The sequence below is a fragment of the Ixodes scapularis genome, unplaced genomic scaffold, assembly GCF_016920785.2.
Source record: "Ixodes scapularis isolate PalLabHiFi unplaced genomic scaffold, ASM1692078v2 PGA_scaffold2__306_contigs__length_199485367, whole genome shotgun sequence".
NCBI lineage: Eukaryota > Metazoa > Arthropoda > Arachnida > Ixodida > Ixodidae > Ixodes > Ixodes scapularis.
In genome coordinates, this window is record NW_024609857.1 from 143,804,189 (window position 1) to 143,828,420 (window position 24,232).

A 24,232-nucleotide genomic window follows, 5' to 3' on the forward strand; every position below is an offset into this window, starting at 1 on the left:
GGGAAGCCCGCACGTCTCCACGGGGGCGGTAGCGGGCGCTCGCAGTTCGATATATCCGATGTGTGGTTCGTTATAGAAAGTATATTTCTCATGAATATTGATCTTAAAATTTCGTGTGTTCGATATAGACCATAATTCGTTCTAACCGGGTTCGTTATAAACAGGTTCGACTGTAGTATTTGTGTTTTTATTTTGCCTTTTTTGACAAGAGTGCGAACGGATAACACGCCGCTTCGCGTGTCGTTCCCCGGGTGAGTACTACTGTTGTTACCGATTCTTATCGCGCTGTTAGCTGTTCATTTTGGTTCATTTGACCTGCGTGCAGTCGAGAGGAGCCATTTATGAGCACCCGCGCACATGTCATAGGGGTAAGCATAGCTCTGAATCAACAATCGCGACGCAAGAGCCGAGTGCGCTGTGATTTGGCCGCCCGCGCTCGCTCCGTGGATTCTCGCTGTAGCGTATGCCTTCAAGTTCCGCTTCCTTGACCAAGATACAGCACGCCGCTTTGTCGTCGCGAACCATTTGTCCGAATGTTTGCGAAGCTGAGGCATATGCAACGCTGCGGCGCCTGACAACTGCGCGCTGCGGCGCAATCCCTTTGCAAATGCCGACGGCTCAATGTTGTGGCTTGAATGCGCCTATGGCATGCCTTCGTAATCTATCTGCTAAGCTGTTAGCTGTTGTCAGTTGCCAACGCCCTTTTTCAAGTGCAAAGATATGTCGCCGCGAATCATTTGTCCGAACGCCTGCGAAGCCGTAACATTGTTCGGCATATCCAACGCTGCAGCGCCTAACAACTGCACGCAGTTGTCTTCACCCGAACGCTTCGCAGGACGCTGTCTTTTGGAAAGCGGTGCCAGGAAACATGCTGTGCGATGGCAGCATTGTTTGCACAGCCTGGCACACAGCAAACTGTACCACCGGGCATGTTGCTGCTGAAGGTGACCTAAAAAAATAAAATACCTTGAGCTGACATCTTGACTAGAGAAAAAAAAAATTGTCGAAGGAACTACGAGTTTCAAGATAACTGCCTGGGTGACAGCACATTTCTGCACTTCAGAAAGGGTGTTTGCAACTGCTTAGCAAATAGATTAAGAAGGAATACCATAAGCGCATACAACCCATGACGTTGGGCCACCGGCGCTTGTGAAGGGCTCGCGCCCTCTGCCCGAAGTTTGTCAGGCACCGCAGCGTTGGATATGAAGAACGGTGTTGCGGCTTCGCAGGCATTCGGGCAAATGATTTGCGGCAACACATCTCTGCACTTAAAAAAGGGTGTTGGCAACTGACAACAGCTTAGCAGATAGATTATGAAGGCATGCTATAGGCGCATTCAAGCCGCGACATTGAGTCGTCGGCGTTTGCGAAGGGATTGCGCCGCAGCGCGCAGTTGTCAGGCGCTGCAGGGTTGCATATGCCTCAGCTTCGCAAACATTCGGACAAATGGTTCACGGCGACAAAGCGGTGTGCTGTATCTTAATCAAGCAAGCGGAACTCGAAGGCATACCCTGCAGTGCAAGTCCACGGAGTGAGCGCGGGCGGCCAAATCACAGCGCACTCGGCTCTTGCGTCGCGACTGTTGATTCAGAGCTCTGCCTACCCCTATCACATGTGTGCGGGTGTTCATAAACGGCTCCTCTTGACTGCATGCAGGTCAAATTGAACCAAAATGAACACCTAACAGCAAGATAGGAATCGGTAGCGGCAGTAGTACTCACCCGGGGAACGACGCGCGAAGCGGCGTGTTGTCCGTCGGCACTCCCGTCGAAAAAAGCAAAATAAAGGCACAAATACTATATATATTCAAGAAATATTGCGCGCAGAAGGGAATAGAAACACTTAGAAGCAATAAAAATACACTTGAACAGATAAAAATAGGTAATGAAATCGAAAAACAGAAAAGGAGACAAACGACAAGGCAATGCAATCTCAAGGCAGAGCGACCAGGCGAGGGACAGTCTCTCCCACAATTCTTCGCGTGCGGGCCAGGGCGCTAGGGGGATTTCGCAAAAGGGTTATTGCCCACTGGCTGCGAATCGGAAAAAAAGCCCTAGTGAATATTTTTTTCAATGAGCGTACTAACGTTCTGTGGTCTGCGATCCCCTACGGACAAGGAAATCGTGCAAGTGAATAGGCCTGGTGTGGCACAAGAAAGTGATGAATACGATAAGAAACCATCGATTTGCTCCCTGCCCCGAGCTCCACCGATTTTAATCTGAAGTGAATTGCAGCACCTCGTCAACCTCGAAATAACAAGGGTCAATTGCACATTGAATACTAACATTCAAGTACTAAATTGTGCTTGATGCAATGCATTGGTCATCAAGTCAGTCGCGCTCTTATTTCCTTCAATTGGCGTCTACCTCTTTTTTTGCAACATACTGCAAGCTATAAACATGCACTTGCTATGTTTGCACATTCTAGTAAACAGGCATTTTCCAGAAGGTTGTCAAAGGAACAATGAACTGGTTTTCTCGAGTTGGCCGACTGAGCTCAGAATAAAAAATTCACTTTCAGAACGACCAAAATGGGGAGTATCTGTTTTCGTTTATATGCACAAGTTACTTGCAGAATGGGCATTTACGAGGCTCACATTCCTTTATATTAGAACTATGCAATTCAAAGCACCTGCTGTTACAAGATATGATCTCGAAAAATCTCGCTATGCAAGCGTGCCCCAGCACGTAATACCCACCATATTGAAGAATAAAAAAGGGTGCTTAGAAATGACCAAATGTTTTACATTAATGCTGGGAGGATTCTCAATTATCAACCGGACAATCTTGAATTTGGTCAGACTACAGAATGGGTTTGTCCTCCCCGCAGGCAACCGCACACCCAAGAGCTCTTAAATTGCTGGTGCCACTCAGCGGACTCACTCTCATCTGGTCCATGCTGGCAGTCCTTGGAAATGTGACCGGTGCCGTTGCAGCGGTAACACCGGTCCTCCGCCTCTTTGCAGTCCCGGGCAAAGTGCCCTATCCGGTTGCATTTGTAGCACTTTTCTGCATGGGTGCAAACAAACCAGGGTCGGGTAAGATACTCTTTAGATGAGAACACACAGCACTGCGAACGCTGTGACGCGACCGAACAGATAAAAGTCCTAACGGCGCACGGCCGATTAGCCTATGGCGACAATGTTTTTGCCGACCAGACGGCGCAACTGAGGAAGAAAAGAAACAAACAAAAGCAGAGAAGTGTCTCGCTGCTATGGCACCCGGGCACACACACTTTCCGCTCGGCGCGTCTGCTCCGACCTTGATGGACTCTAGCCTAAACAGCCAGAGATGTCTCAGCCCCAATGCGTTCATAAAACCGTTCTTGCTGCCGTCGAGGCACAAAACTAGGGTCAATGACAAAGCCGTGTCAAAGCAACATGTGTAGCAGAAGCACGAAGCTCTACATGACACAGCACACCCAGAAACAGGCTTTAAAAACGATTGTCTTCCATAGATGAGCATGGAAAACCGGGCCTGCGACAGGCCACCACTAGCCGCTTATCGAAGAGTTCTGAGCTGGCTTTTGAAGGTTGTTACAATTCTTTCATTCACCGTCTGATCCCCCTCCCCCACCTCCCCACTTTTTAAGAGTATGCAGTAATGTGATTGGCCTAAGCCATTTTGGAGCCCCTTTCGGAGCAGCCAAAACAGTGTTTTGGAGCAGCAAAAGTGGCTTTTGTGGCAGATATTCTTAGAAAAATAAAAATATTTGTTTTAAGTGCTGTACAAACAAAGGGCACTTTGTGTTGTGTTCTGATGTGACGTGCTGTAACGGAACTCGCTGCTTGTGCTTTTACTGCTGAGACATCCCACAATTGTAGTGCTGTAGGCACTGCCAAGCAATTCCGAAAAACCGCTTGCCGCCGTTTTACTGGTACCCAACATGCCAGATTTTCGTCAAAAGTAAGCAAACGTAAAACATGGATTGCAAGCGTCCCGGCTGGTGCCTTTGTCGTGCAATCATGGTCGCATGCACGTGACGGCAACTTCGGCAGGCTTGCAGTTGCGCGTGCTTCGTCGTGCGAGCGGAGACAACGGCTGCTCGATCTCAACCGAAACCACGCCACTCCGCTCCGTCGCCAACTGATTTCCAAAATTGTATGCAAAATGTAGCTGTCGATTATACGAGAAAAAACAGTCCAGTGGCGCATACTTGCCAGGCCGCTAAACAAGGTACAAGCTAAACACACAAAAAAAAGAACTTGAGCGCATCGATGCAAGACACTGCGAGCCAGAGTCAAAAAATTCTTGGAACAACTGAACTCAAGATAAGCAAGCGCGCTGTGCGGGTTCAGCGTGCAGGCATTGCCTTCCTTGCTTTAGCTCACTTCTCTGCACCAAATTTTTTCGTGGCAGATTTTTCATGTACAGGGGGTACCTCTCGAAAGGAAGCCCACCGAGAGAAACCTAGGTAATGAATACTTCGACACAACAGTCCTTGAGATAAAGATAGATTTTTTTAGTAATGTATGATTAAAACAAGAAAAGGAATGTTGATGAACATGTGGCGGTACTTAGTTTCATTTTAGAATGCGCCATAGCTGTAGCCATGCGGGGACGGCAAGGCCCGACGTCGCGCGACCACATTGATTGAAAGGCAGGGACCAAATATAGTTTTCCCACGGCCGCTGCTTTCAGGAGCGAGTGCTTCAGCTCACAAAGTAACTCCCCCAGCGCAAAAACTCAGTTTCGTTTCACAGCATGACGGCAAGGCTGGTACCCGGCATGCTAGTGTCAGAGCGTCCGTACACATCCACGTCTATCGTTGAAAATGTTTTAAAAAAAGATGCGAGACGAGACCCTCGACACGTCGAGAACGCGAGACAGCGGGAAAACCATGCAAGACCGGATGGACAATTGATGCAGGGTACTTGGTGTCAGGCGGCCGCTTGCGCCACATAACCCACGCATGCTCAATTACGGTACTCAGTTTAGTTTCGGTTTTGAAAGGCGACCAAAATTTATGTTTTGGCACAGGTTTGGCACAGATTACCCATATTTTGGCAAAATCTAGCGAATGTAGCAGGGTTAGCCCCTTGGCACAGTTTGGTGCAGCAATCACATCACTGAGTATGTCTCATGCAATTTGCATTCCTACTCAAGGTGCTAAACAAAGCAAGCAATTTTGTGCAGTCCTATGAGACGAAACCCTTGAAGGACAGAGATTATTCAGCCTTAACTACCGCTAAATCACTGCCATTCGTGCCCATGGTCGGCCCCACCTAGAGCCACTGAACGACCCCAAGCAAATGCATCCCTCCACTACCTACGCCGACACCAGGAGAAAAAAAAATGATGAAATAAATTTGCCCAGGAGCTCTAACCAGTCAGTGAAATAAGACTGAGGTTCCATGCTCTGGGGAATCCTTCAAAATCTGTTTTTTCGTTTCATCAAGGAAGTTCTTTTTTTATTTTAATGTTTTTTTTTTTTATTTGACTTTAACTGTCAGAAAAACTTCAGAGTTTAACTGCACTTACATTGAAGAAAACATCATGGTGCGTGGAATTGCCAAACATCGAGGGAACACATACATAACATGAATAAGTGAAAAACTTCCCAGTACCTACAGAAGTAAACGAGATCAAAAGTTGAGTTCTCGGAAAGAGAAGTGGCCTCTCTGACGGTTCAGTTCCTATAATACGCCACCAATGTTCAACATAGCCACACGCTGTGCTTGATGAAGTGCAAGACATGACTTGAGTTCCAGGCGTTGTTAAGGTTTGGCCATTTCCGTAATTCTAGTGATTGGAAATAAGCCACTACCCAAATGCAGTGATGGAAGTACCATTTGACCTTTGGAGCAGGCCTTGTAGCAGGCAAAATGTTGTTTTGGAGCAGGTAGTGGCCCTTTTGGAGCAGGGTCCGGCATATGTTAGCTTAATACTTGAAAATGAAATAATGCTGCGTTGCTATAAAAAGCCCATCTCTATTGGAACACAGCGCCTGTCGCCTTTTTAAGACAGGATATATAAAATTCAACAAAGTAAACACGAAAAAAAAAACCATTTTTTAAATAAAGTTTATCTGCTCGTCAGACAGAAAAATGCAATTAAATATGTCCCACTGAGTTCTGATGGTACAGAATATTTAATTTTATCAGCCTGCACTTCTTTTAAGGTATCTGCAGCAGCATCTAACGACCTTCACTGTTGTGGAATGTTTTAGTTCAGATTAGAGTTGTCTTTCGGGCAGCAGCTTCAATTATTGCGGTATCTGATATTCGCTTCAAAAATTCCGATTCATTTTCGATGTGCTGGAGAAGTCACAATCAGATCACGGCGAGTTAACCCGTTGAGTGCGCTCCTTGGCATGCACCGACGCACTGCGGAGAAGTGACACCCGCGGAGCAGACACCGCCGTCGCGCGAGTCGCGCAGTGCTTTGTGCTCCGAAAAGGATAATGAGGCTTTACCAGCACTACATCCAGAGTTTGGTGCAACTAAACTATACTTTGTTTCAGTTTCGGTGCAAGCGCAGCCGAAGCTACACGCGCGCGCATGGAGCCCGTAACGGTACCCACACCGCACGAGCCCACGCTCGAGTCAGGAATGCACAGTGCATTGGGCTCGCGCTACCTTTGACTTCGCTGGTAGCTAGCACATGGGAACAGGGCCAACATTGAAAACATCCAGATGCTTGGCCTCTTTTTTTTTTTTAATAGGCTGCTCAGTGGGATGGTTCTTCGCTTAGCCTCTGCGACTTTGGTCTCAAATGTTGCTAATGTTGTTCCTTTCAATGATGATGATGATTATGAAAATGCGCCCTCGCAGTTTCGGTTTGCGTAACAATTGCAGCGCAGAAAATACCGCGGTACCGCCACGCGCTCTGATAAGACTTCAATTTTTATTTTTTATTGCTACATCTCATCTCGGCGCAGGCATGGCGCAATTCTTCTGTAAAATGACAATTTGCCGCTACATGTAGCAGGATTGCGTCCTTGGCGCAATTTGGCGCAATTGGCGCAGCACTTCCATCACTGCAAATGATCGTGGAGGGATTGAGTGCCACGAGCCAAAATCAAGTGCTCATGCAGTGCTCATGTCCCATCTATGAGCAACATTGGAATATTGTCACTACAGGCTAATCCCTGTGTCTGCATGAACGCAGCTATCACCATCACTTCATCACCAAAATTTACAGTGACTGAAAAAGAAAAGCCCGCTTTCCTTACCGAAATTGCACCGCGACAAAGGAGCTTTCTAGTCTGTGGTGTTGCGTGCGGGTATACTTGGGTCCCACTAGTGCAAGTAAGCTGGTGCAAAGTGAGGAACCTCTCAACCCAATGCCGTTGCACGGCCCGTGCCCATAAATATGCAGCTGAAACTAGAATGGCAGCTAAAATTGGGCAACGAAATGCCCACAGTTCGAGACGGCAGTCTTTCCCTAACTCGCACTGCTTTGCAGTGCAGTCTGGAGGTGCTGCAACGACCTTATATCGAGGTCCCATTACAAGCCTGCAGAGAGAGAGGCCGATCCACCCACCTCGTATGGGAGGCTTGTAGTCCATGCGTCCCCGGGGGCCCCCTCGGCCCCCCCTGGGGCCCAGGCCCCCTCCCCGGCCGACTCCGCCGCCGTCCTGGAAGCATTCTCGGGCAAAGTGGCCCGGCTTGTGGCACTTGTAGCACTCGGTGGCACTCATGCTACGCCGCCCGCCTCTCGCTCCCTCCGCCCCCGCCGTGCTCTCTCTGCCCTCTCTCTCCACGCTCTGGCTCCCTCCTGCCTGAGAGAGGAAAACGGGGAGGGTCAGAGGAAGCAACAAGACAAAGACGGCGACGAGACAAGCGAAACGATACAAGATGCACTGCCAACCGGTGCTCGCTGAAAAAAGTGTGCATGATAAAAGCCATCTAAAAGCGACAATGCTCAGTTTCGCCTTACAATGGACCGCAGCAGACGCTACGCGACATCCTAGCCAGTCCAGCGCTACGAATACATAACGTGCCAAGCACGCCCAGCCCACCGCTGCACTCTGCCTGAAAGTCATCAACACTAGCACGGCATGGACAGGCTTTGATGGCTCGCAGCGTCCTTCACAATCAATCGTAAGATAAACGGGGCATCGTCATCATGTGTAAACAGTGTTTGATATATTCCAGCTCTTTTTCTGCTCAGGATACCAACACTTTGAGTACACCATCTCTGCCTTCGTTCCTAATCGTAAATGTCTCCTGCAATTCTCTGGATATTTGGTCTCATCCCGAAACGAAACGCCGGGGCACAGGAGCATCCACTATAATGAATAGCAAGAAGGCCAGACAAGCACGTGCGCATTGCCATCATGTGCCAACAGGCATGATTGTACACACCTACCAGTCTGGCCAATATATGCCAAACTGCCAGTCTGTGGGATTTCGTACGTGGCTCCCATGGCACACTCGGCGAGTTTGTTCCGACATTTCTTGCCACGCGGGTGAACCGTTGGCTCACATTTGTCACACTGGCAGTCGGATAATAAAGCCTGGCACATTTAAACTCAATAAATGGTCTCGGACCGTCGGCTGACAAGCTTGCTTTTATTTTCGGGGCAAAGTTTCGTAATAATGTTTCCTGCAACAAATTGTTGTTTCACTGCCACTGCCACGTAGCAAGAGCAATTACCTATTGTGTAAGCAAGATGCACCGCCTGAATTCTGCAATTTATGTAATGAATTACACAAAATTAAACATGGTAGCAGCTTAATTTTACATTAGTTTATTTTCTGACGAGACAGGGGATCAACTCGGTCACTGATGACATAGAGACAATTGCATTATTTGCCATCTTCCTCAGAAACCATGAGGCCCACAACCCCTTTGTGGCAGTAGCACTGTGCTTATACAACATGTTTAAAAACGAGCCCGTTTGCCCACACAAGGAGTGGGCACTGCACGTGCGCAGAAACCAGATTCGTGCGAGATGATGTGTTCATGGATGCACAGTATCAACAGCAGCACTGCTGCAGTAGTATGACGTCAGACAGTTGAGTTGGTGTATTGAGAGGCAGTCATCCTAGATTTTTTCTAGTAAAAAAAACACCTCTTCACTAAAATGTAATGCTTATGTTGTGATCATGCTCATGCTGTAAACATAATCATGCTCAGGTTCCAATCATGATCATTCTCATGTTGTGTTATGATCATACTCTGCATGTTTGTCACCAGAAATAACACACACTTAGATTAAGTTCAGAGTATTATACCAGAGCTGCCAACCCTACAATGCTGAAAATACTACAGGGGATGCCAAAAACCACAACAATTGTGTGAAAAAATATGAAAACTGTTTTATTCTTCAAAAACTTGGTTTAGGTAAGAAAAATGCCTCAACTAGGGCACAAACACATCATACATTGCACAAAATGTCTTATTCTTTAGAAGTAGAAGGTTGGGCCAACACTGAGGAAGTTGCAGCTTTTGCTTTTCTTTGGAAGTTGTTGCCGAACACTTGTTCATGGCACTTTCCGGACTGGCTGCATCTCACAACTAACAACTGCTCAAAAGCCTTTTTCGACATAGAGGAGCGGAACTGCGTGTGCCTTCTTCACTTTGCTGAAAACTCTTTCGCCTGTGCCTGGTTTAACGACGACGTTAAAGAGCAAAGTTCTTGCTCTTTAACGTCTCCTCAACAACCACTGTGAACGGCACGTTGTGTTCTATCAAAAATGTCGTAAAAAGGCATTCTGCTCGGTAGTGTCGTAATCCGTTGATCGACTAAAGTACCCTCCAAGCTTCAACTAATTTTGCAGAGTTCTTGTGCTTTTTTGTATTCAGATGACACAGAATGGTCCTGGCGACCAGCGTGCGAAATGTTATCGCAGCGACACAGACTACCAAATCCCTAACTTTCGCCTTTATGCGACGTCTTCATAAATGGAAAGTCGGTTGAATAGCAGGAAATAAACACTTGCAAGTATTTTTTGCCCAAAATCTTGTAACAAAGATGGTTTGAAGAGATCATGATTAAAAGTTCCAGTAACGCAACGCACAATGTTCGCCACAACCAACCTCGCCACAACAAAGGAGATTTCCTAAACAGTTTTGGATTAAGATCGATGGATGGATGTTAGCGGCTATACCACCCCTTAAAACAATGACCTCAATGACAATTGCCTCACAACGAGGAGCGGTAGCTCGCGCCTCCTGGCATACAAGTCGATTTACCAGTGTTGCCAACCCCAACTTGTAAACAGGCAGCTTAAACAAAAACTTTTTTTTTTTTTTTTACACGCGGTGCGGAATATTGTACAAATATTGTTGTTAATACGATAACCAAAAGAAACCGCTGAAAAGCGGACACTTTACGATAAAATAATCGTAAAACTTGGCAGGTATGTTATACATACAAACAAGGAGGGCTTTACAATGCAACGCAACTAATGATGTGAGTGGCGCTCAAGAGATTTCCTGGAACCACCCAGGGTTGGAACACTGCACCTTGTGCTTCGTAGATCGAAATGGAACCTCAATGGAACAGAGGCAGTCGGCATTAAAAACAAGGTCACAATTTGAAGATCTCGGCACCTATTTCCAAGGTCAAATTCAGCGAGTACAAATATGGGCTGCCAAGTTTTCTGTGCGTGCAATGGACCATTTGAGAAAATCGACGATTCAGGAGGATCTGGTATGAAAATACGTGAGCATGCGTCCAAGCAAGTGCAGGCACTCTCTCGACCAAGGAAGCAAGATTTTGCTGGCCCTGCAGTTACCTAGATCAAGCTCCACCAAAGCCTATTGTTCCTATTATGGCTGATCTTTTTGCTCTGAAGGTCGTTCCAAGACGCTTCTCCCCTCTCCTTCCTAACCAAATCCATGCAGTATTTCGTCCTCGGAATCCCCCATCCCCGTCTTCCACCGGGCGGCACCAGTCATTTCTAGGTTGATGGGTTTACAACAGCCAAGGTTTCGTACATCGAAGGAGAAAGACAAAGATCTAACATTACATTACGATTGTACTATGAGCCCTCTGCCAATCTTGAAGTAGATGTCCATTTCAATTGGCTGGCATAAGTTCTACAGTCAGTCAGGATCCTGTGCAGTGTAATCACTGGCATACATTTCGGCTGAATGCACTGGACGCATGGCAAGACCACCAGCACGAAAGATTGGACTCGCACTCATTATTCCGCGACTCTCATCCAAGGGCCAATCCTTTGTTTACGAGGGCTCAAACAGGCATAAGAGGGGAATCTTGACTGGAAGAGACGTTTACTGGCTCAACTTGGGACCTGACTGCGACTCATTCGTAATTCACAATAATTCAATGTTTCACCGAATATATCAAATTACAGAAAAAGTGACCTGTATAGTTTTCAGGTGCAATACTGCTCACCTTGTGCACTGAAAATACAAAAGAACTCAACAAAAATACCTGTATAGAGGGTCATCGAGAAGAATCCGGAAAATTCACCACATTCCGGAGAACACACAGAGGCAAAGACAAAATTAATATCAACCGTTTTATGTGCTCTGTTCGGTCTGCCGCAAAGTCTTCCTGACTGACAGATTACCTGAACGTCTTGGCAACGCTGTAAACTTGTGTTTTCTTGTAGCCATACCACGCAACGATTTGCTTAGGCGACTTTCCGACGTGAAGTAATTTAAGTATTGCTGCCACTTGGTCATATTCCCTGCTAATTTTTCAGCAAGTCATAAATTTTTTATTATGGGATGGTCCGCTGTCGGATCATGTGGCCGCAGAAGTGCAATACGGTCGGTTAGCTTCACTTGAGAGACGAAATCTAAGAAAAGTGTGGATTTATCTCAACAACCCTGTACAATATATATACTGTAAACGACTTAATTTTCGCGGGCTCAAATTTTCGCAAATCAGGCCGAAGCTGGAAATTTAAAATTATTCGTGGGTTCTAATCTCCGCGAATCGAGTGTCGCTTCCGTAGCGTTTACATATTGCCCGAATTGTTCACGGGACGTATTTTTTGCGAATTGTAGGCGATTCGCTAAATTCGCGAAAATTAGGTTCTCGCGAAAATTTTGTCGTTTACAGTATATATATCTATATTTTTTTGTAAGTCAGCTTTGAGCATTTGAAAACTTTCATAAGCGAGAGTGCGCAGGCAAGATGGTCAGGAAACGACATACTTGTAAACGCTAAGATGAAGAAGATAAACTTTATATTTTTTTTATATGTTTTAGGGTTTACAAGTACGTAGTGTCTAGAGTATCGTCCGACGGTACTCTTGCAGAGCGTTCAAGTGCCGTCCCACGGTACTCCACTCATACGTTCAAGTGCCGTTCGAAAGTCTCGTATAAAACGAGTTCTTAAAACAAGTTTTTTGAAGCCGAGTGTAGCGTAAAGGTAAGATGTCTGTCTCAAAAAAAAAAAAAAAAAAAAAAAAAAAAAAGGTAAGATGTCTGTCTCATAAGCACGCTATTCCGGGTTCGATCCCCAGTGCGGGCTTACTTTTTGTTTTTGTTTTTTCAAACATTTTATTTTGTCGACGCATTTGGCGCTGTTTACATTTATTTTTTTACGATTAACACAGAAAAAAAAAAAAAAAGAATAAATGTTGTCGCCGAAATTTCGCTGAACGAAATGGTATGGGACTTCGTTTCCGGAGGTGCATCGGGTACAGCAGGGCTTGGTTCGCCGGCTGGACGCCGCGAGGCGTCGTGTACGACAGGGCCTAGTGGTTCAATTGTTTTGTAATTAGCAGCCGCATACTGTCGCCGCGAAGCGGCGTGAACGCCGGCGAGGGGCTGTGTTAACGAGCCCCCCAGTGATACACGCGCCGTCCGGCTCTCAGACGGCACTTGTAGGCGCGATTGGAGTGCCGTCGGACGGCACTGTAGACACAGCGTTACAAGTATGTCATTAATTCAAAAACTGCACGAGACGCAACCGAGTTAACTACATTAACAGCAAACAACACAGCCAGCATACTTTCGCTCAAAAACGAACAAAACCGGAAACATTTTCCCAGCAGCAAAAATACTCAAACTTATACAGTCTGAATTCTGTCAGAATTATCAACAGCAGTAATCCAACAGATTGTTTGGACAGCAACCGTCTCCGATGAGCCCAAGCTCGTAAATCGAAATATATCTATATTGCTTATCAGCGCTTCAAAACCCATAAAAAATAAAAACGTATCAAATTTCGATAACACAGCAGGAACAATGACATACTGCACTCAAACGCCACAACTTCATTCCATGGTAAGGCGGCAAACGTCATTCCACCGACCGAGCAACACAAGGGTCCGCCGATCAAATCAACGCTGCCGCAGCCATTTTTCGCTCTCCTGCCCGAAAGCGGAGGTTTGAAAGCATCCGAACCGTCATTTCCGCCCCAAAATTCAATTGTCTGTAGTTAAAATAACAATAATAATAAAAAAAAGAAATTCACTTCCTGTTCCGCGTACGTTGTCGTTGATGCTTCGCTCAGGAGAGCAGCACGGATACACGTCCGAGTTCAAGGTCACGGACAAACTGGGTCAATGCTACCCCTGCCACATTTCGGCCCCGCACATACTTCTCCGATATTCTTGGGACAAGGGGTCATCCATTGGGACGACGTGGAAGGGGAAACCCAGCCCTTTTCCAACAGCTGGTACTTGAAAAGCCGTCACTGACCGCGAACAAGCAAATAAAAAAAATATACGCAACGTAATAATAATAGTAATAAAAAATGCGTTCGATTCAAAGCAGCCGGACGGTGAAATGTAACGAGTGTTAAGGAAGATGTTTAAGCTTATTTTTATTTCGCAAGCTCGAAAGAGGTTAGGTAACGTTTCGCGAAATAGCCCAACCAACCGTTTCAATGCCGCGATATGAGATAATAATACACACGCCGCGGAGGGGGCTTGTCTCTAACCTTCGAAATCCAAACACAACATTAGGCTTACACAAAAAGAAAAACAAAAAAAAAAAAAGATGCTTCTACTGCGCGCTGTTTACTTTTGGTGGTAGGGGGCTACAAATGAGGTGTTAAAGGAATTAAATGATTTGAGCGAGTTCCTCGGCAGCGTGTAATTCGATCTCCTGCCAATCCGGTTGGATAGGCTTAAACCTCGTTTTGTTTTTTTCTCCTCATAACAGCCCGCGGTTGCTCGAAAAAGCGACGATTAGGCGCCGACTACACGGAGCCTCGGTCAGCTCAAACGACTGCACGGTTGGATCCCCCGGACGTCCCCAGCAAAGTGCACTCACCTCGTTTGTCGAATTGGGCGTGATCAGATGCGCTGGGTTTTATTAAACAATATGGAATATAAGAGTATCAAGGTATCCGCGCGTCACACGTGGGATTTGCGCACGGCCCGCCACTTCGGTGCCCGAGGTCGGTATGGAAGCGAGCGTCTCTTTTTGCACACGACGACTCAGCTGACGCACTATCGCCAAAAAACTCGTGACTCTGGCGGGCGATAAGCAAACTAAATTTGAAATTACTAGTTTTATTTTTTTGATACAATTTTTGGGCTTAGCTTTCAACTATAAATTGAAAAAAGTTTACTAAAAAGTTTATTAAAGTACTAATGATGATACTTGCAATAATCAGTTCAAGAGTGTCTCCGCTAGGTAGACATTCAGCCTTTTGATTCCGAAACCGAAACCAGAACGAAGGCAGTAAAGTTCGTCTAATTTGGTGCCACTGATATAAAATACGTGCGTAGACGAGGCTTTTTTTGTTTCTACGGGTTTTGTCTGCCGCATTTTTAATTCGAATAGTCACGATCATATTATGCTAAGGGATCATATTACGCTATATTATGCTATAAAATACGTGCATAGACGAGGCTTTTCTTTGTTTCTACGCGTTTGGTCTGCCGCATTTTTAATTCGAATAGTCACGATCATATTAAGCTAAGCTAACCACGGATAAAACGACAGAAAATATAAACATAAACCCAGAAAGGTCTCTTTTTTTTTCTTTTAATATGCTCGATTGAGGAATTTAGAGTCGGCAGCTAACTTACCGAAGTCCGGAGTTACGTCGTTTCTACGGACTACGTGGTCGAGCGTTATGAGTGTCGGAGACACGGTGGAAAATCAGAGAGGTGTCGGAACAAGGTCAGAAGGAGGGCCGAAATTCCGCCCGGGCTTCGCGCGGGCCCTTTCGGTTTGGGGCTCGGCTCGCAGTCGCCATCGCGCGCCGTGCTTCCCTCGCGCGGGGGCGGACGCGCGCTTCTCGGCCTTGAAAACGTTTGGACGAGTAAGGTCAGTTCCTCGAGCTCCTTTCATGCTGCGCCACCTCACGGCGTTCGTCAGAAATTGAAGTCAACCTTCGACACACGTATACGCAGAGAGGCGGCGTCCTTCAGGCACCTCTATTCTTTCACCGTGGTCTAAGAAACGAACCTGGACTCCGGGAGGCATTGATGATACATATGTATATAAGTTGAACATAATACTCGAAGAAGATAACAAGGCACTCAAGTTCGGAAAGGAAAGAGGGAGGGCTAAAAAAAAAATTGTGCGACTAGTAATTTTGAGCGTAGACGCGCATATTGTTCCGGAGTCGGACAAGAGACTTTCGTCACTGTTTCATTGTTGACAAGCTATAAAATGTTAAATTCAGTAGTACTGAAACAGAAGTCTGGTAAATGTATTGGTAGGTGTAACAAGAGAAAGAGCTCGAACTTGTGCTGTATGGGAGGTAACACTTTCATAATATGTTAATTTTTCTTCTTCTTCTTCTTCTTTTATATATAAAATTGCATTTTTAGAAAAAAGCTGTTTCGTGTTTTTTTTTTTTTTTTATTTGCTTAGTACTGACTTCTCAACTGCATGGTCCCGCGAAAACGGGACATAATTGCTTTTCCTAGGCGAAATGATGGGACGATGTAAACGATCCTCTAAAACGGGACTGTCCCGCCCAAAACGGGACATCCGATCACCCTATACAAATGAGAACTGTGCGGAGCTGATATAGATGTTCATCTGAGGTTAACGACACCACCACCACTACATTTAAATAACGGAGGCACGTGCTTTCACGATAACTTGGCGCGCTGTACGAGGCTGCGGCCCCCGCGACCCAATAGGGAGTTTTCGTAGATCGTTTTCGCCGCCCCGCAAGGCCCTCCGCAACCCGCTACGATAGCGGGAACTCCACAGTCAAGGCTATCGGCGCGCAGGCGCAGTAGCAACTTCTTCGTTGCGGAATGCTTAGCGGAGGAGGCAGCGCGGTCTACGAAAACTCCCTAATAAAGGCGCCAGAGCAAGACACGTGATAACACTCCATGGTCGAGACCACCGGGGCCTCGTTACCTCTACAGCAACAGAGCCCTCCGCGACAAAAAAAGACTCATAGGCTTCTTTTTTTTTTTTTTTTTTACGGCAATTGAACTCGCCCGATTTCATGTATAACGAGAAGATATGAAAATAAAAAAAATAAATAATCACAAATTTATGAGTTTCAATTATGTTTGACCTAAAAAAATTACACCACGTCCCTATCCGCTCGATTTTTTTTCGCCTTGTAGTTAGGGGCGTAGACTTTTTATTTTCTCGAGAAAGGGGGGGGGGGGGGGGGGAGGGGGGCAGGCTGAGAAGTTCTCCAGGGGGAGGGGGGGGGGGGGGAGTGCTTTTCTACGCAATTTGTTTTACACCGGCAATTATCAGTAGTTTATTTTAGGGGTACATTTTACAGCATATGTATATCGTCATGTGTCCGTGGCTGTGTGTCAATAGGGAGTTTTCGTAGACCGCGCTGCCCCCTCCGCTAAGCGTTCCGCAACGACAAAGTTGCTAATGCGACTGCGCGCCGATAGCCTTGACTGTGGAGTTCCCGCTATCGTATGCGCGTTGCGGAGGGCCTTGCAGGACGGCGAAGACGATCTACGAAAACTCCCTATTAGGGAGTTTTCGTAGATCGTTCTCGCCATGCGCGATCACCGTGCGCTACGCTCGCACGGTGCGCGATCACCGTGCGAGCGTAGCCGAGTCTTCGTCGCCGGTACCACGGTGAACGCGCCGGCGAGCACAAATTTGAAATGTTTAGTAGCGACTCCGTGGGAGTCACTACTAAACGGACTTTTTGAACAGCTCCTGAGGGAGTAGGCGCCCTCTATATTGTCACGAATGAGGCGATGATAACTGAAGAAACTAAACGTTTAATGGGGCGAACTTGCGCCCTAAGCAAACAAAACAAAAAGGGAAAAGAAGAAACCAGCAGAGTGTCGCGGACGTCGATGTCGGCGAAACCGCAGGATCGAGCGCTGCAGGGGCGAGACTCAGTCCGGGTGGCCACGCGGAGCTCCTTTTGTACAGGCGTGGGCTTCTGGAACAATCGACGTAGAAGGTTCGGCGTGTAGAATATTCTAACCTCGAATCAGCCCCCAACACGGTTCTCAATTTTACCAGAACATTACATTAAAGTTAACATAAATGCGTACCCGCGGCCAGAAATCGAACCCTGGCTTTCTGCGTAAAAGGTACGCGCGATAACCGTTCGGCCACGAGCGCGCTGCCTACTTGTCAGCTGCGCTCGCGGCAATATAAACTTCCGTTTTTTTTTTTTTTTTTTTTTTTTGGTGGGACATTGCAAGATGGCAGGCTGCTAAGGAAGCAGACCAAGCGGACGTAAAAGTGATCGATCCCGCGTTACTTCTCACCAGAACTGGAGATTGAAGCTAACGAAAGCACGCTGGGATTCCATTTCCCATGTATTTTGTCAATAAAGGCAACGTGGGCGTCATTTTGTTTACATGCCACTACTGGAAGCTCGTTACATGGCACGTGAACAGCGTCTCGGTATGCTTGGTAAGGATCATGGCCGGGGGGGAAGGGGGGGGGCTCTGCCCCCCCCTGGATCTCACCAGGGGGGGCACGAACCCCAATGCCCCCCCGTAGTCTGCACCTATGCTTGTAGTGCCGTGGCCGTTGGTGAGCGCCGGCAATCGCAGCCGCGTAATCGGCCGTTTCCGCTGAAAGCATCGCACTGTGCCCCCACTGTGCTCTGGCATTAGCACCCGTCGCAGATTTGCGGCTAAATTGAGCGTATGGTTGTCTCATGAACTGTTCACGAAGTGCTCGCTATGCTAGCGGACGGATATGTTGCTGCGGTTGATGTTCATCCCAAGTTGACAGATTTCGGAGCAGACGACTCTGGCTAGCAGACGACAGCCGCTTCCTCCGGGCCTCGAAAGGAGTCAAGAAACGCTTTTCCAACTTTTTCCTGTTTAGCTTTCTTCCTCAACTGATAAATCGCGCATTCTACCAAACAGGTAAAGAAGACGGAAACGGGGGACTCTCGTTTGTGTAATCCGGACACATCCATTTTCCCCAGGGACACTGACAGGGTATTTATGCTCGCCGAGGTTTTTAGTTGTACGTGACATATGAGAGCTCAACTACCCAGAACAGAATTTGCGGCTCGAAATTCGGTTTCTTTCCGCCCGAAAACCGCCGATCAAGAACTGGCCGGTTCGAGTCTCGCTCACTCTCTTTTCCGCGGTCACGGGCCGTTTTCTAGGGTATCGATGCGACCACCAAATTTAATCAAAGTCGTGGGTCACTGAAGGCACACACTCAATATTAAAAACAGAAAAAAATATGAAACCCATTTTTTGTGGCTTCTAAAAAGCTGCAAATACGTTGATTGAAAAAAAAGTTTCACAGACAACCGGAAGCATTCTGTGCGTGCGTCGTTTCGCATATCGTGGGACTCGCAGGGACGCGATGGCAGCGGACGACGTGCGTGGGACCTCTATTTCAGAACTGTCGTTCGCGGTACCGGAGAATTTTGTCTGCCTTTAAAAGAGAAATTTGGGACTGATCAAAAGAATTGGTCTTCATCCCGTACGACACGCCCGACCACCAAGCCGATTTGCACGAAGACGTCGCCGAGCCGTCGCTCCCTTCTCGTGGCTGAAGATATCGCTCGCGCAAACGTCAAGCACGACGTGTCTACTTCGAGTTGAATATGCACGCGTACGGTTTCTTTACAAGGTGAGAATGTCGCCAATGCGGGGTGCATCCCGACTTCGACCCGGGAGTGCTTTTGCTAAAGGAAAATGGGTAGCAAACTTTCCAACTTACAGTTTATCGGCTGAATTATTACTAAGGAAAGAGATGACCTAGTTTCGATATAGTGGGAAAGACGTCCGCTTTACACGCCGTAGGACCGGGTTCGATCCTCCGTGGAACTGTTTTTTTTTTCTTTTTCATATGTTTTTTGATGTCTACATTTCTTTTCTTTTTTTAAAATTATCACTGAAGAAACAAAAAAAAAAAAAGAAACAAATGTTGTGGACGACACGTCGCTGAATCAAATGGTATGGGATTTCCTTTTTGACACCTGCGAACTCAATGTAATCACTTTCCAGAAAATGCAAGCAGCATATAAATCAGGTAGCGTCCGCTTTCCGAGGTGCCCGTAAATGATCTACAGGAATTGCAGCCAGCCATTGGTCCCGATCCCGTTGATCTTTCGGAAACTCTGTCGCACAATGCCACTTCTGTTTCGGACGCAGGACATGTGAGCCAGCTCTTCACGCAACATCTTGGGTGTATTCTTTTCGGAGCCGATCAAAATTCACCACGGGCACTCACTACTCATCTCCAACTCCTCAATATACAAAACAACTCATCTTGGAGTACAGAACAACGAGCGCAACATACATAACTGCAAAAGAATCCCACGGCGAACAGTTCCCGTACGCCGCATGTCGTCTGCTACCGGGAAAGAGAAAAAAAAAAAAAAAAAACACACGGTCGGGTGTAGACACGTGACTTCCGCCACTCGCTCTCTTCTCTGCACTTCTCCGACCTCCGTCGGGTTTCGGTTTCGGTTTCGAGCTGTTGCGTCTTTTGACTTTATTAAAAAAATACGCTACTCTGTTGCAAAATATTAATTGGGTAGTCCTCCGGCACCATAATGAAGCGCCTGGCAAAAAAATTAAAAAAAAAATTTTGGGGGGTGTCAGTGTCCCTTTAAGACCCGTTCACACTCTTGCGACCGACTTCGACCGAAAGAGACCGGACCGGTTTTTAAGCCTTTTGCGACTTCTTAGGACCGGATGCGATGCAGCGGAGCTGGTCCTAAAAAGTCGCAAGAGGCTTGAAAACCGGTCTGGTCTCTCTCGGTCTAACTCGGTCGCAAGAGTGTGAACGGGCCTTTAGCCCGTCGCTCAAAATTCAGACAAAAGTTGCTTTCCCCACCCCGTTCATCCCGAAGCTGACAGTGCTGTGAAAGTTACGTGCTCGTTGGGCCAGCCACACTTTTTCCACGTGATCTCGCTCTCTCGCGCATACCCACGCGCAGAGAATGAGGTCAGGCGATGAAAGGTGGGCGGCTGATTGGTCTGGCAAGCGCGTAGCTTCCACCACAATGTCAGCTTGGGGGTGAAGGGAATAAGTGAGGTCCGGCGTCGTGTGACGTGCGTTTGGAGCCGGTGACGCGGGGCGGGGTCCCCGGATGCATCCCAGTGAAAAGGCAGAGAGCTAACGAAGGGAACGAGGAACGAAATAGTCCGCACTGTTTTCAAATTTCCGTACCGAAAGTCAGGTTTTTGACTTTCTACCTTTTTTCGTTTGGCCCACTGAACGATGTGCTATTAGTAAAATCCCAATACAAATTGATTTATTACAGCCCAAAATGTGTCCCTCTTTAGGCCTCGCGCCTCGCATTTGGCCTGGTGACACAAATGCTCCCGTGAGGTCGGGTCACGTGCTTCGCTCCGGCGCTCTTATTGGGTGGCGGGGCCCTAGCCTCCACAGTTCGCCAAGTTATCGTGAAAGTTATTGCCAAGTAGGCAGGCGAGCTGGTTGATGTTACACATTTTTGAAAAACTGGAGACGACGGACGAAAAAGGGGACAAGACACAAACCGTCTAAACTTTTTCGTCCGCACTTTATTTAAGCAAATTTTAGTGAAATTTATTGAAGAAACGATATCGGTCAAGGGTCACAAAAAGGGGGCGAAATGTCGCACTGGGCCAATGAGGCAATTTATTAGAAAAACAACAACGAGGTACTAAAGCGAAATGAGAAAAAAAAAAAACAACTTAGTTCCCTTTTTTACTTTCTGGTTGTTGACGTTTTCTGTAAAAAAAAAAAAAATAAGCGACCGACTGGTCCACAACAATATTTGTTCTTGCTTTCAGGTGAAAAAGGCTCAAGTCTAAAGGAAGAACACCAGGTTTAATGATTTAGTCTTCTAGTGAGTGAACTTTTTTTTTTATGTGGTAGCATCCAAAACTGCATTTTTTTATTTATTTAGGCTATGATCGATCTATTTGACTTGGTTGGCAGTACAAGGGTGTGACAGAGTCAATGACTTGTAGAATATGAATAACCCACGCTGGAGGCGATGCAACTGAAGCTGCTCCCTGCTTGCCTCAACTTGTCAACTTGAAGGAAGAAGAAGCCAGCTGAGCGTAAAGCGCGAAACACATGTACGACGAAACCGTCCGATCCGACGTCCGACCGCGCAATACGACGGTCGGAGGCGAGCGTTTTCAACGCTCTCCAATGCTACGAACACCCTCTCCCCCCAAGGTCATTCCGGCAGTCCGCACGTCGGATCGGAAGGTTTCGTCGTACATGTGTTTCGCGCTTTAGACGTGTCTTTTCGACCGTCAGAGAGCCAGCCGAAGCAGTGACACAGACCATATATTCGATCGACAGGGGGCTCACGCTGCTCAGTTACAAAGGCCCGCTGAAACCCCTAAAAACCTCCTCCTCCCTCCTCCTCCTCCCCCCCCCCCCCCCCCCCCCCCCCGCGTTCCTGCGTCCCCGGTATTTCGGCCGGCTCGTATCAACACCTCCTAGAAATAAGGCCGTAGCACTCGGAGTGGTTACGTCACAATGTCGGAAAAGGAAGGCCATGGCGCAACTACGTAAGAAAATATCTGGTATCGACGTGAAAGAAAAAATGTTTCTTGTCTAGCGGCGCGGTGGTGTTCGTGCGCGTTTATCCGACATTAATATAGGTTTTAAAAGCGCAGTCTTGTACAATTTATTATATATATAATGTAAACGTAATATACAACGCGTTACCAAGGTTGAAAGTACCAAATTTATATTTATCATTATTCCCGTAACCGCGGGGCTACGTGCAGTCCCGCAGCAACCACACACTTTTCGAATGAGCCGGCTCCGATGCGACATTTTATTCTTTCATACGGGCTCCAATTCTGGTAAATTCACGTTTTGTGTGAGCTGCTGACTGTCTGAAAATAAACGCTGAGACATTTCAGAAGGGAAGGGAACCGAAGAAATATCCAGTAATCGCCGCAGGGAGCGCTCACGAGCAAGAGATGGGTCGTCGTCCCACACTGCTGTTGGTGCTCTCGTGTGTGGTTCTTTTGAGACTTGTTTACTTCTTGCCGTCGTTTTTCTGTCGTCCCCGCAAACTCGAGTAGTTTTTTTTTTTTTTGTGTTTGCTTGATACTACGGCATTTACGTGGATTCGCGGAATAAGTCCTGCTACGATTTGAGTGGCATGTGTGGCAACTAGTCAACGATGACACTGGTCGATTATCGATAGACCCCTTTCTCGACGAAGAGACTTCTTGGAGTTCGTGTTCAGATGTTTTCGTGGAGGCTATTGCGGGACGTATGGATACGATCGACAGGTGAGAAATAACTTATTTACGGGCTTTCTTGGTCATGTAAGACGCAAAAAAAAATGCTGCAGTCGATTTTTTTTTTTGTGATATAATGAAATTTTGTTCTTCGTCGTTATCCGTGTGCTGTTGCGTCGACATTTGTAAATATGCGTGGTAATTTTCTAGTTTTTACTGGAAGATGAATAACATGTTTGTGTGATTATTGAAAGTGTGTTATTTGTGCTTATGTGTTTATATATACTAACGTTATTTTCTTGCCTTTGCCGCGTTTATACTACAATCTTAACTGCGGTAATAGTAATATTGTATACAAAATAAGTTATATTTGTTCTAAGGCAGCTCGAGCCCATAGAGAGAAGTAAATTCGTTGACTAAATAGTAAGTTTAGTAACCCTGTCACAGGGAAAAGTTAAGAGATTTTCATTAAATGATATGGGATGTAATCAGCTCGCGGTCTTGAGAGAGAGCGTCGCAAGCTGATTTTTTAACCCCATAATGTCATTTGATCGAACTTATATTAATTTTGCCATCTGGCCGGGGTTTAATGCAAGAATTCAGTGACTGCACGCGATAACATCGCTTACATTATCGTAAGTGACACTTGTCTAACCGTGTCCGCGTTGACTAAGTCTACCAGATTTTTAACTATGATCTGTTTTGCTGTGTCCAATCAGTGCGTGTCTCGCCATTTTGTCGAAGTATTTCTGTATAAAAATAATGCATTCCTACAGCAATAATTGCGTGACTCAATGTTTTCGACTAAAAACAATTTAATTTTTCTATAGACGTCTTACGTATACCTCGTGCCATGTCGTACCGATTATTTAGCGGTGTAATGTTTTGCCCGAGTAATAAAGTGTTTTCTAGACCCGGAGCTTTCATTTTAGCTAATATGACACGCTTATATGTGACTAAAAACGCGTTACGACGGTCGATCCACGCGTGTTGCCTTTGCTTCGACGCGCGCCCCCGATGGCCTTCCTTTGCGACGTCACGAGAAGAGCACTACGGCCTTATGTCTAGGAGGTATTGCTCGTAAGTCGGACACGCGAGGAGCCCTCTCCAGACGCTCGAGACCGGCCTGCTAGAAGTAAGCAGCCCATGGCAGCTCCGCGAAGACCACCACCGCGAAGAATGCTGCTATGCCTAACGCACATATCGTAATAACCATCACAATTTCCCTTGTATATTACATCATCACATAATCCCCTTCACTAGACGCGGCACCGCGGGCCCCCTTGGTACGGGCTGTTGCCTTTCTGCGGTGCCGCGGCTCTCCTGAGGAAATAAAGATTATTATTATTATTATTGTTGTTTTTGTTGTCAGTGACCATCTTGTTAACTAAACTTAGTGCTGATGAAACGGAGAGAGAGAGAGAGAGGGCAATTGAGAAAAGTGTCAAACAGTTTAGTGAGATGTTGACATAAGTTAACCTGAGACAGGTAAGGCTGGCTTGAGCGGCGTCGCCGTCGGCGTAACCGCGCGTTGCATGCAACTCAGGTTGCATGCAACCCTCGCTGCATGCAACCCGCCGTCGTCGGCATAACCACGCGTTTCATGCAATTCAGGTCACCCCGAGGTCACGTGACCCCCCTCTGTACCCTTCCCTCCTCCTCCTCCTCCTCAAGAGCTGCGGTCTAATTCGGCGTTACAGGGACTTTCATTTTTTATAGAGACAAATAAACTTATAATTGTTTTCGGATCGCTGTGTTCGTCCC

General features: G+C 46.7%; 1 protein-coding gene across 1 annotated transcript in view; it reads right to left on the minus strand.

The window, feature by feature from the left end:
- Nucleotides 1–14,282, minus strand: part of LOC115312841 (cellular nucleic acid-binding protein) — a 42,893-nt gene extending 28,611 nt beyond the window's left edge. Inside the window, exons 1-3 of the mRNA XM_029971775.4 lie at nucleotides 14,151–14,282; nucleotides 7,485–7,722; nucleotides 2,883–3,008 (exon numbers count right to left, since the gene is read on the minus strand). Of these exons, the coding sequence (XP_029827635.2) occupies nucleotides 2,883–3,008; nucleotides 7,485–7,641 (283 nt within the window). The 5' untranslated portion in view covers nucleotides 7,642–7,722; nucleotides 14,151–14,282. The remainder of the gene's footprint in view (nucleotides 1–2,882; nucleotides 3,009–7,484; nucleotides 7,723–14,150) is intronic.
- Between the last annotated feature and the right edge of the window lie 9,950 nt (nucleotides 14,283–24,232).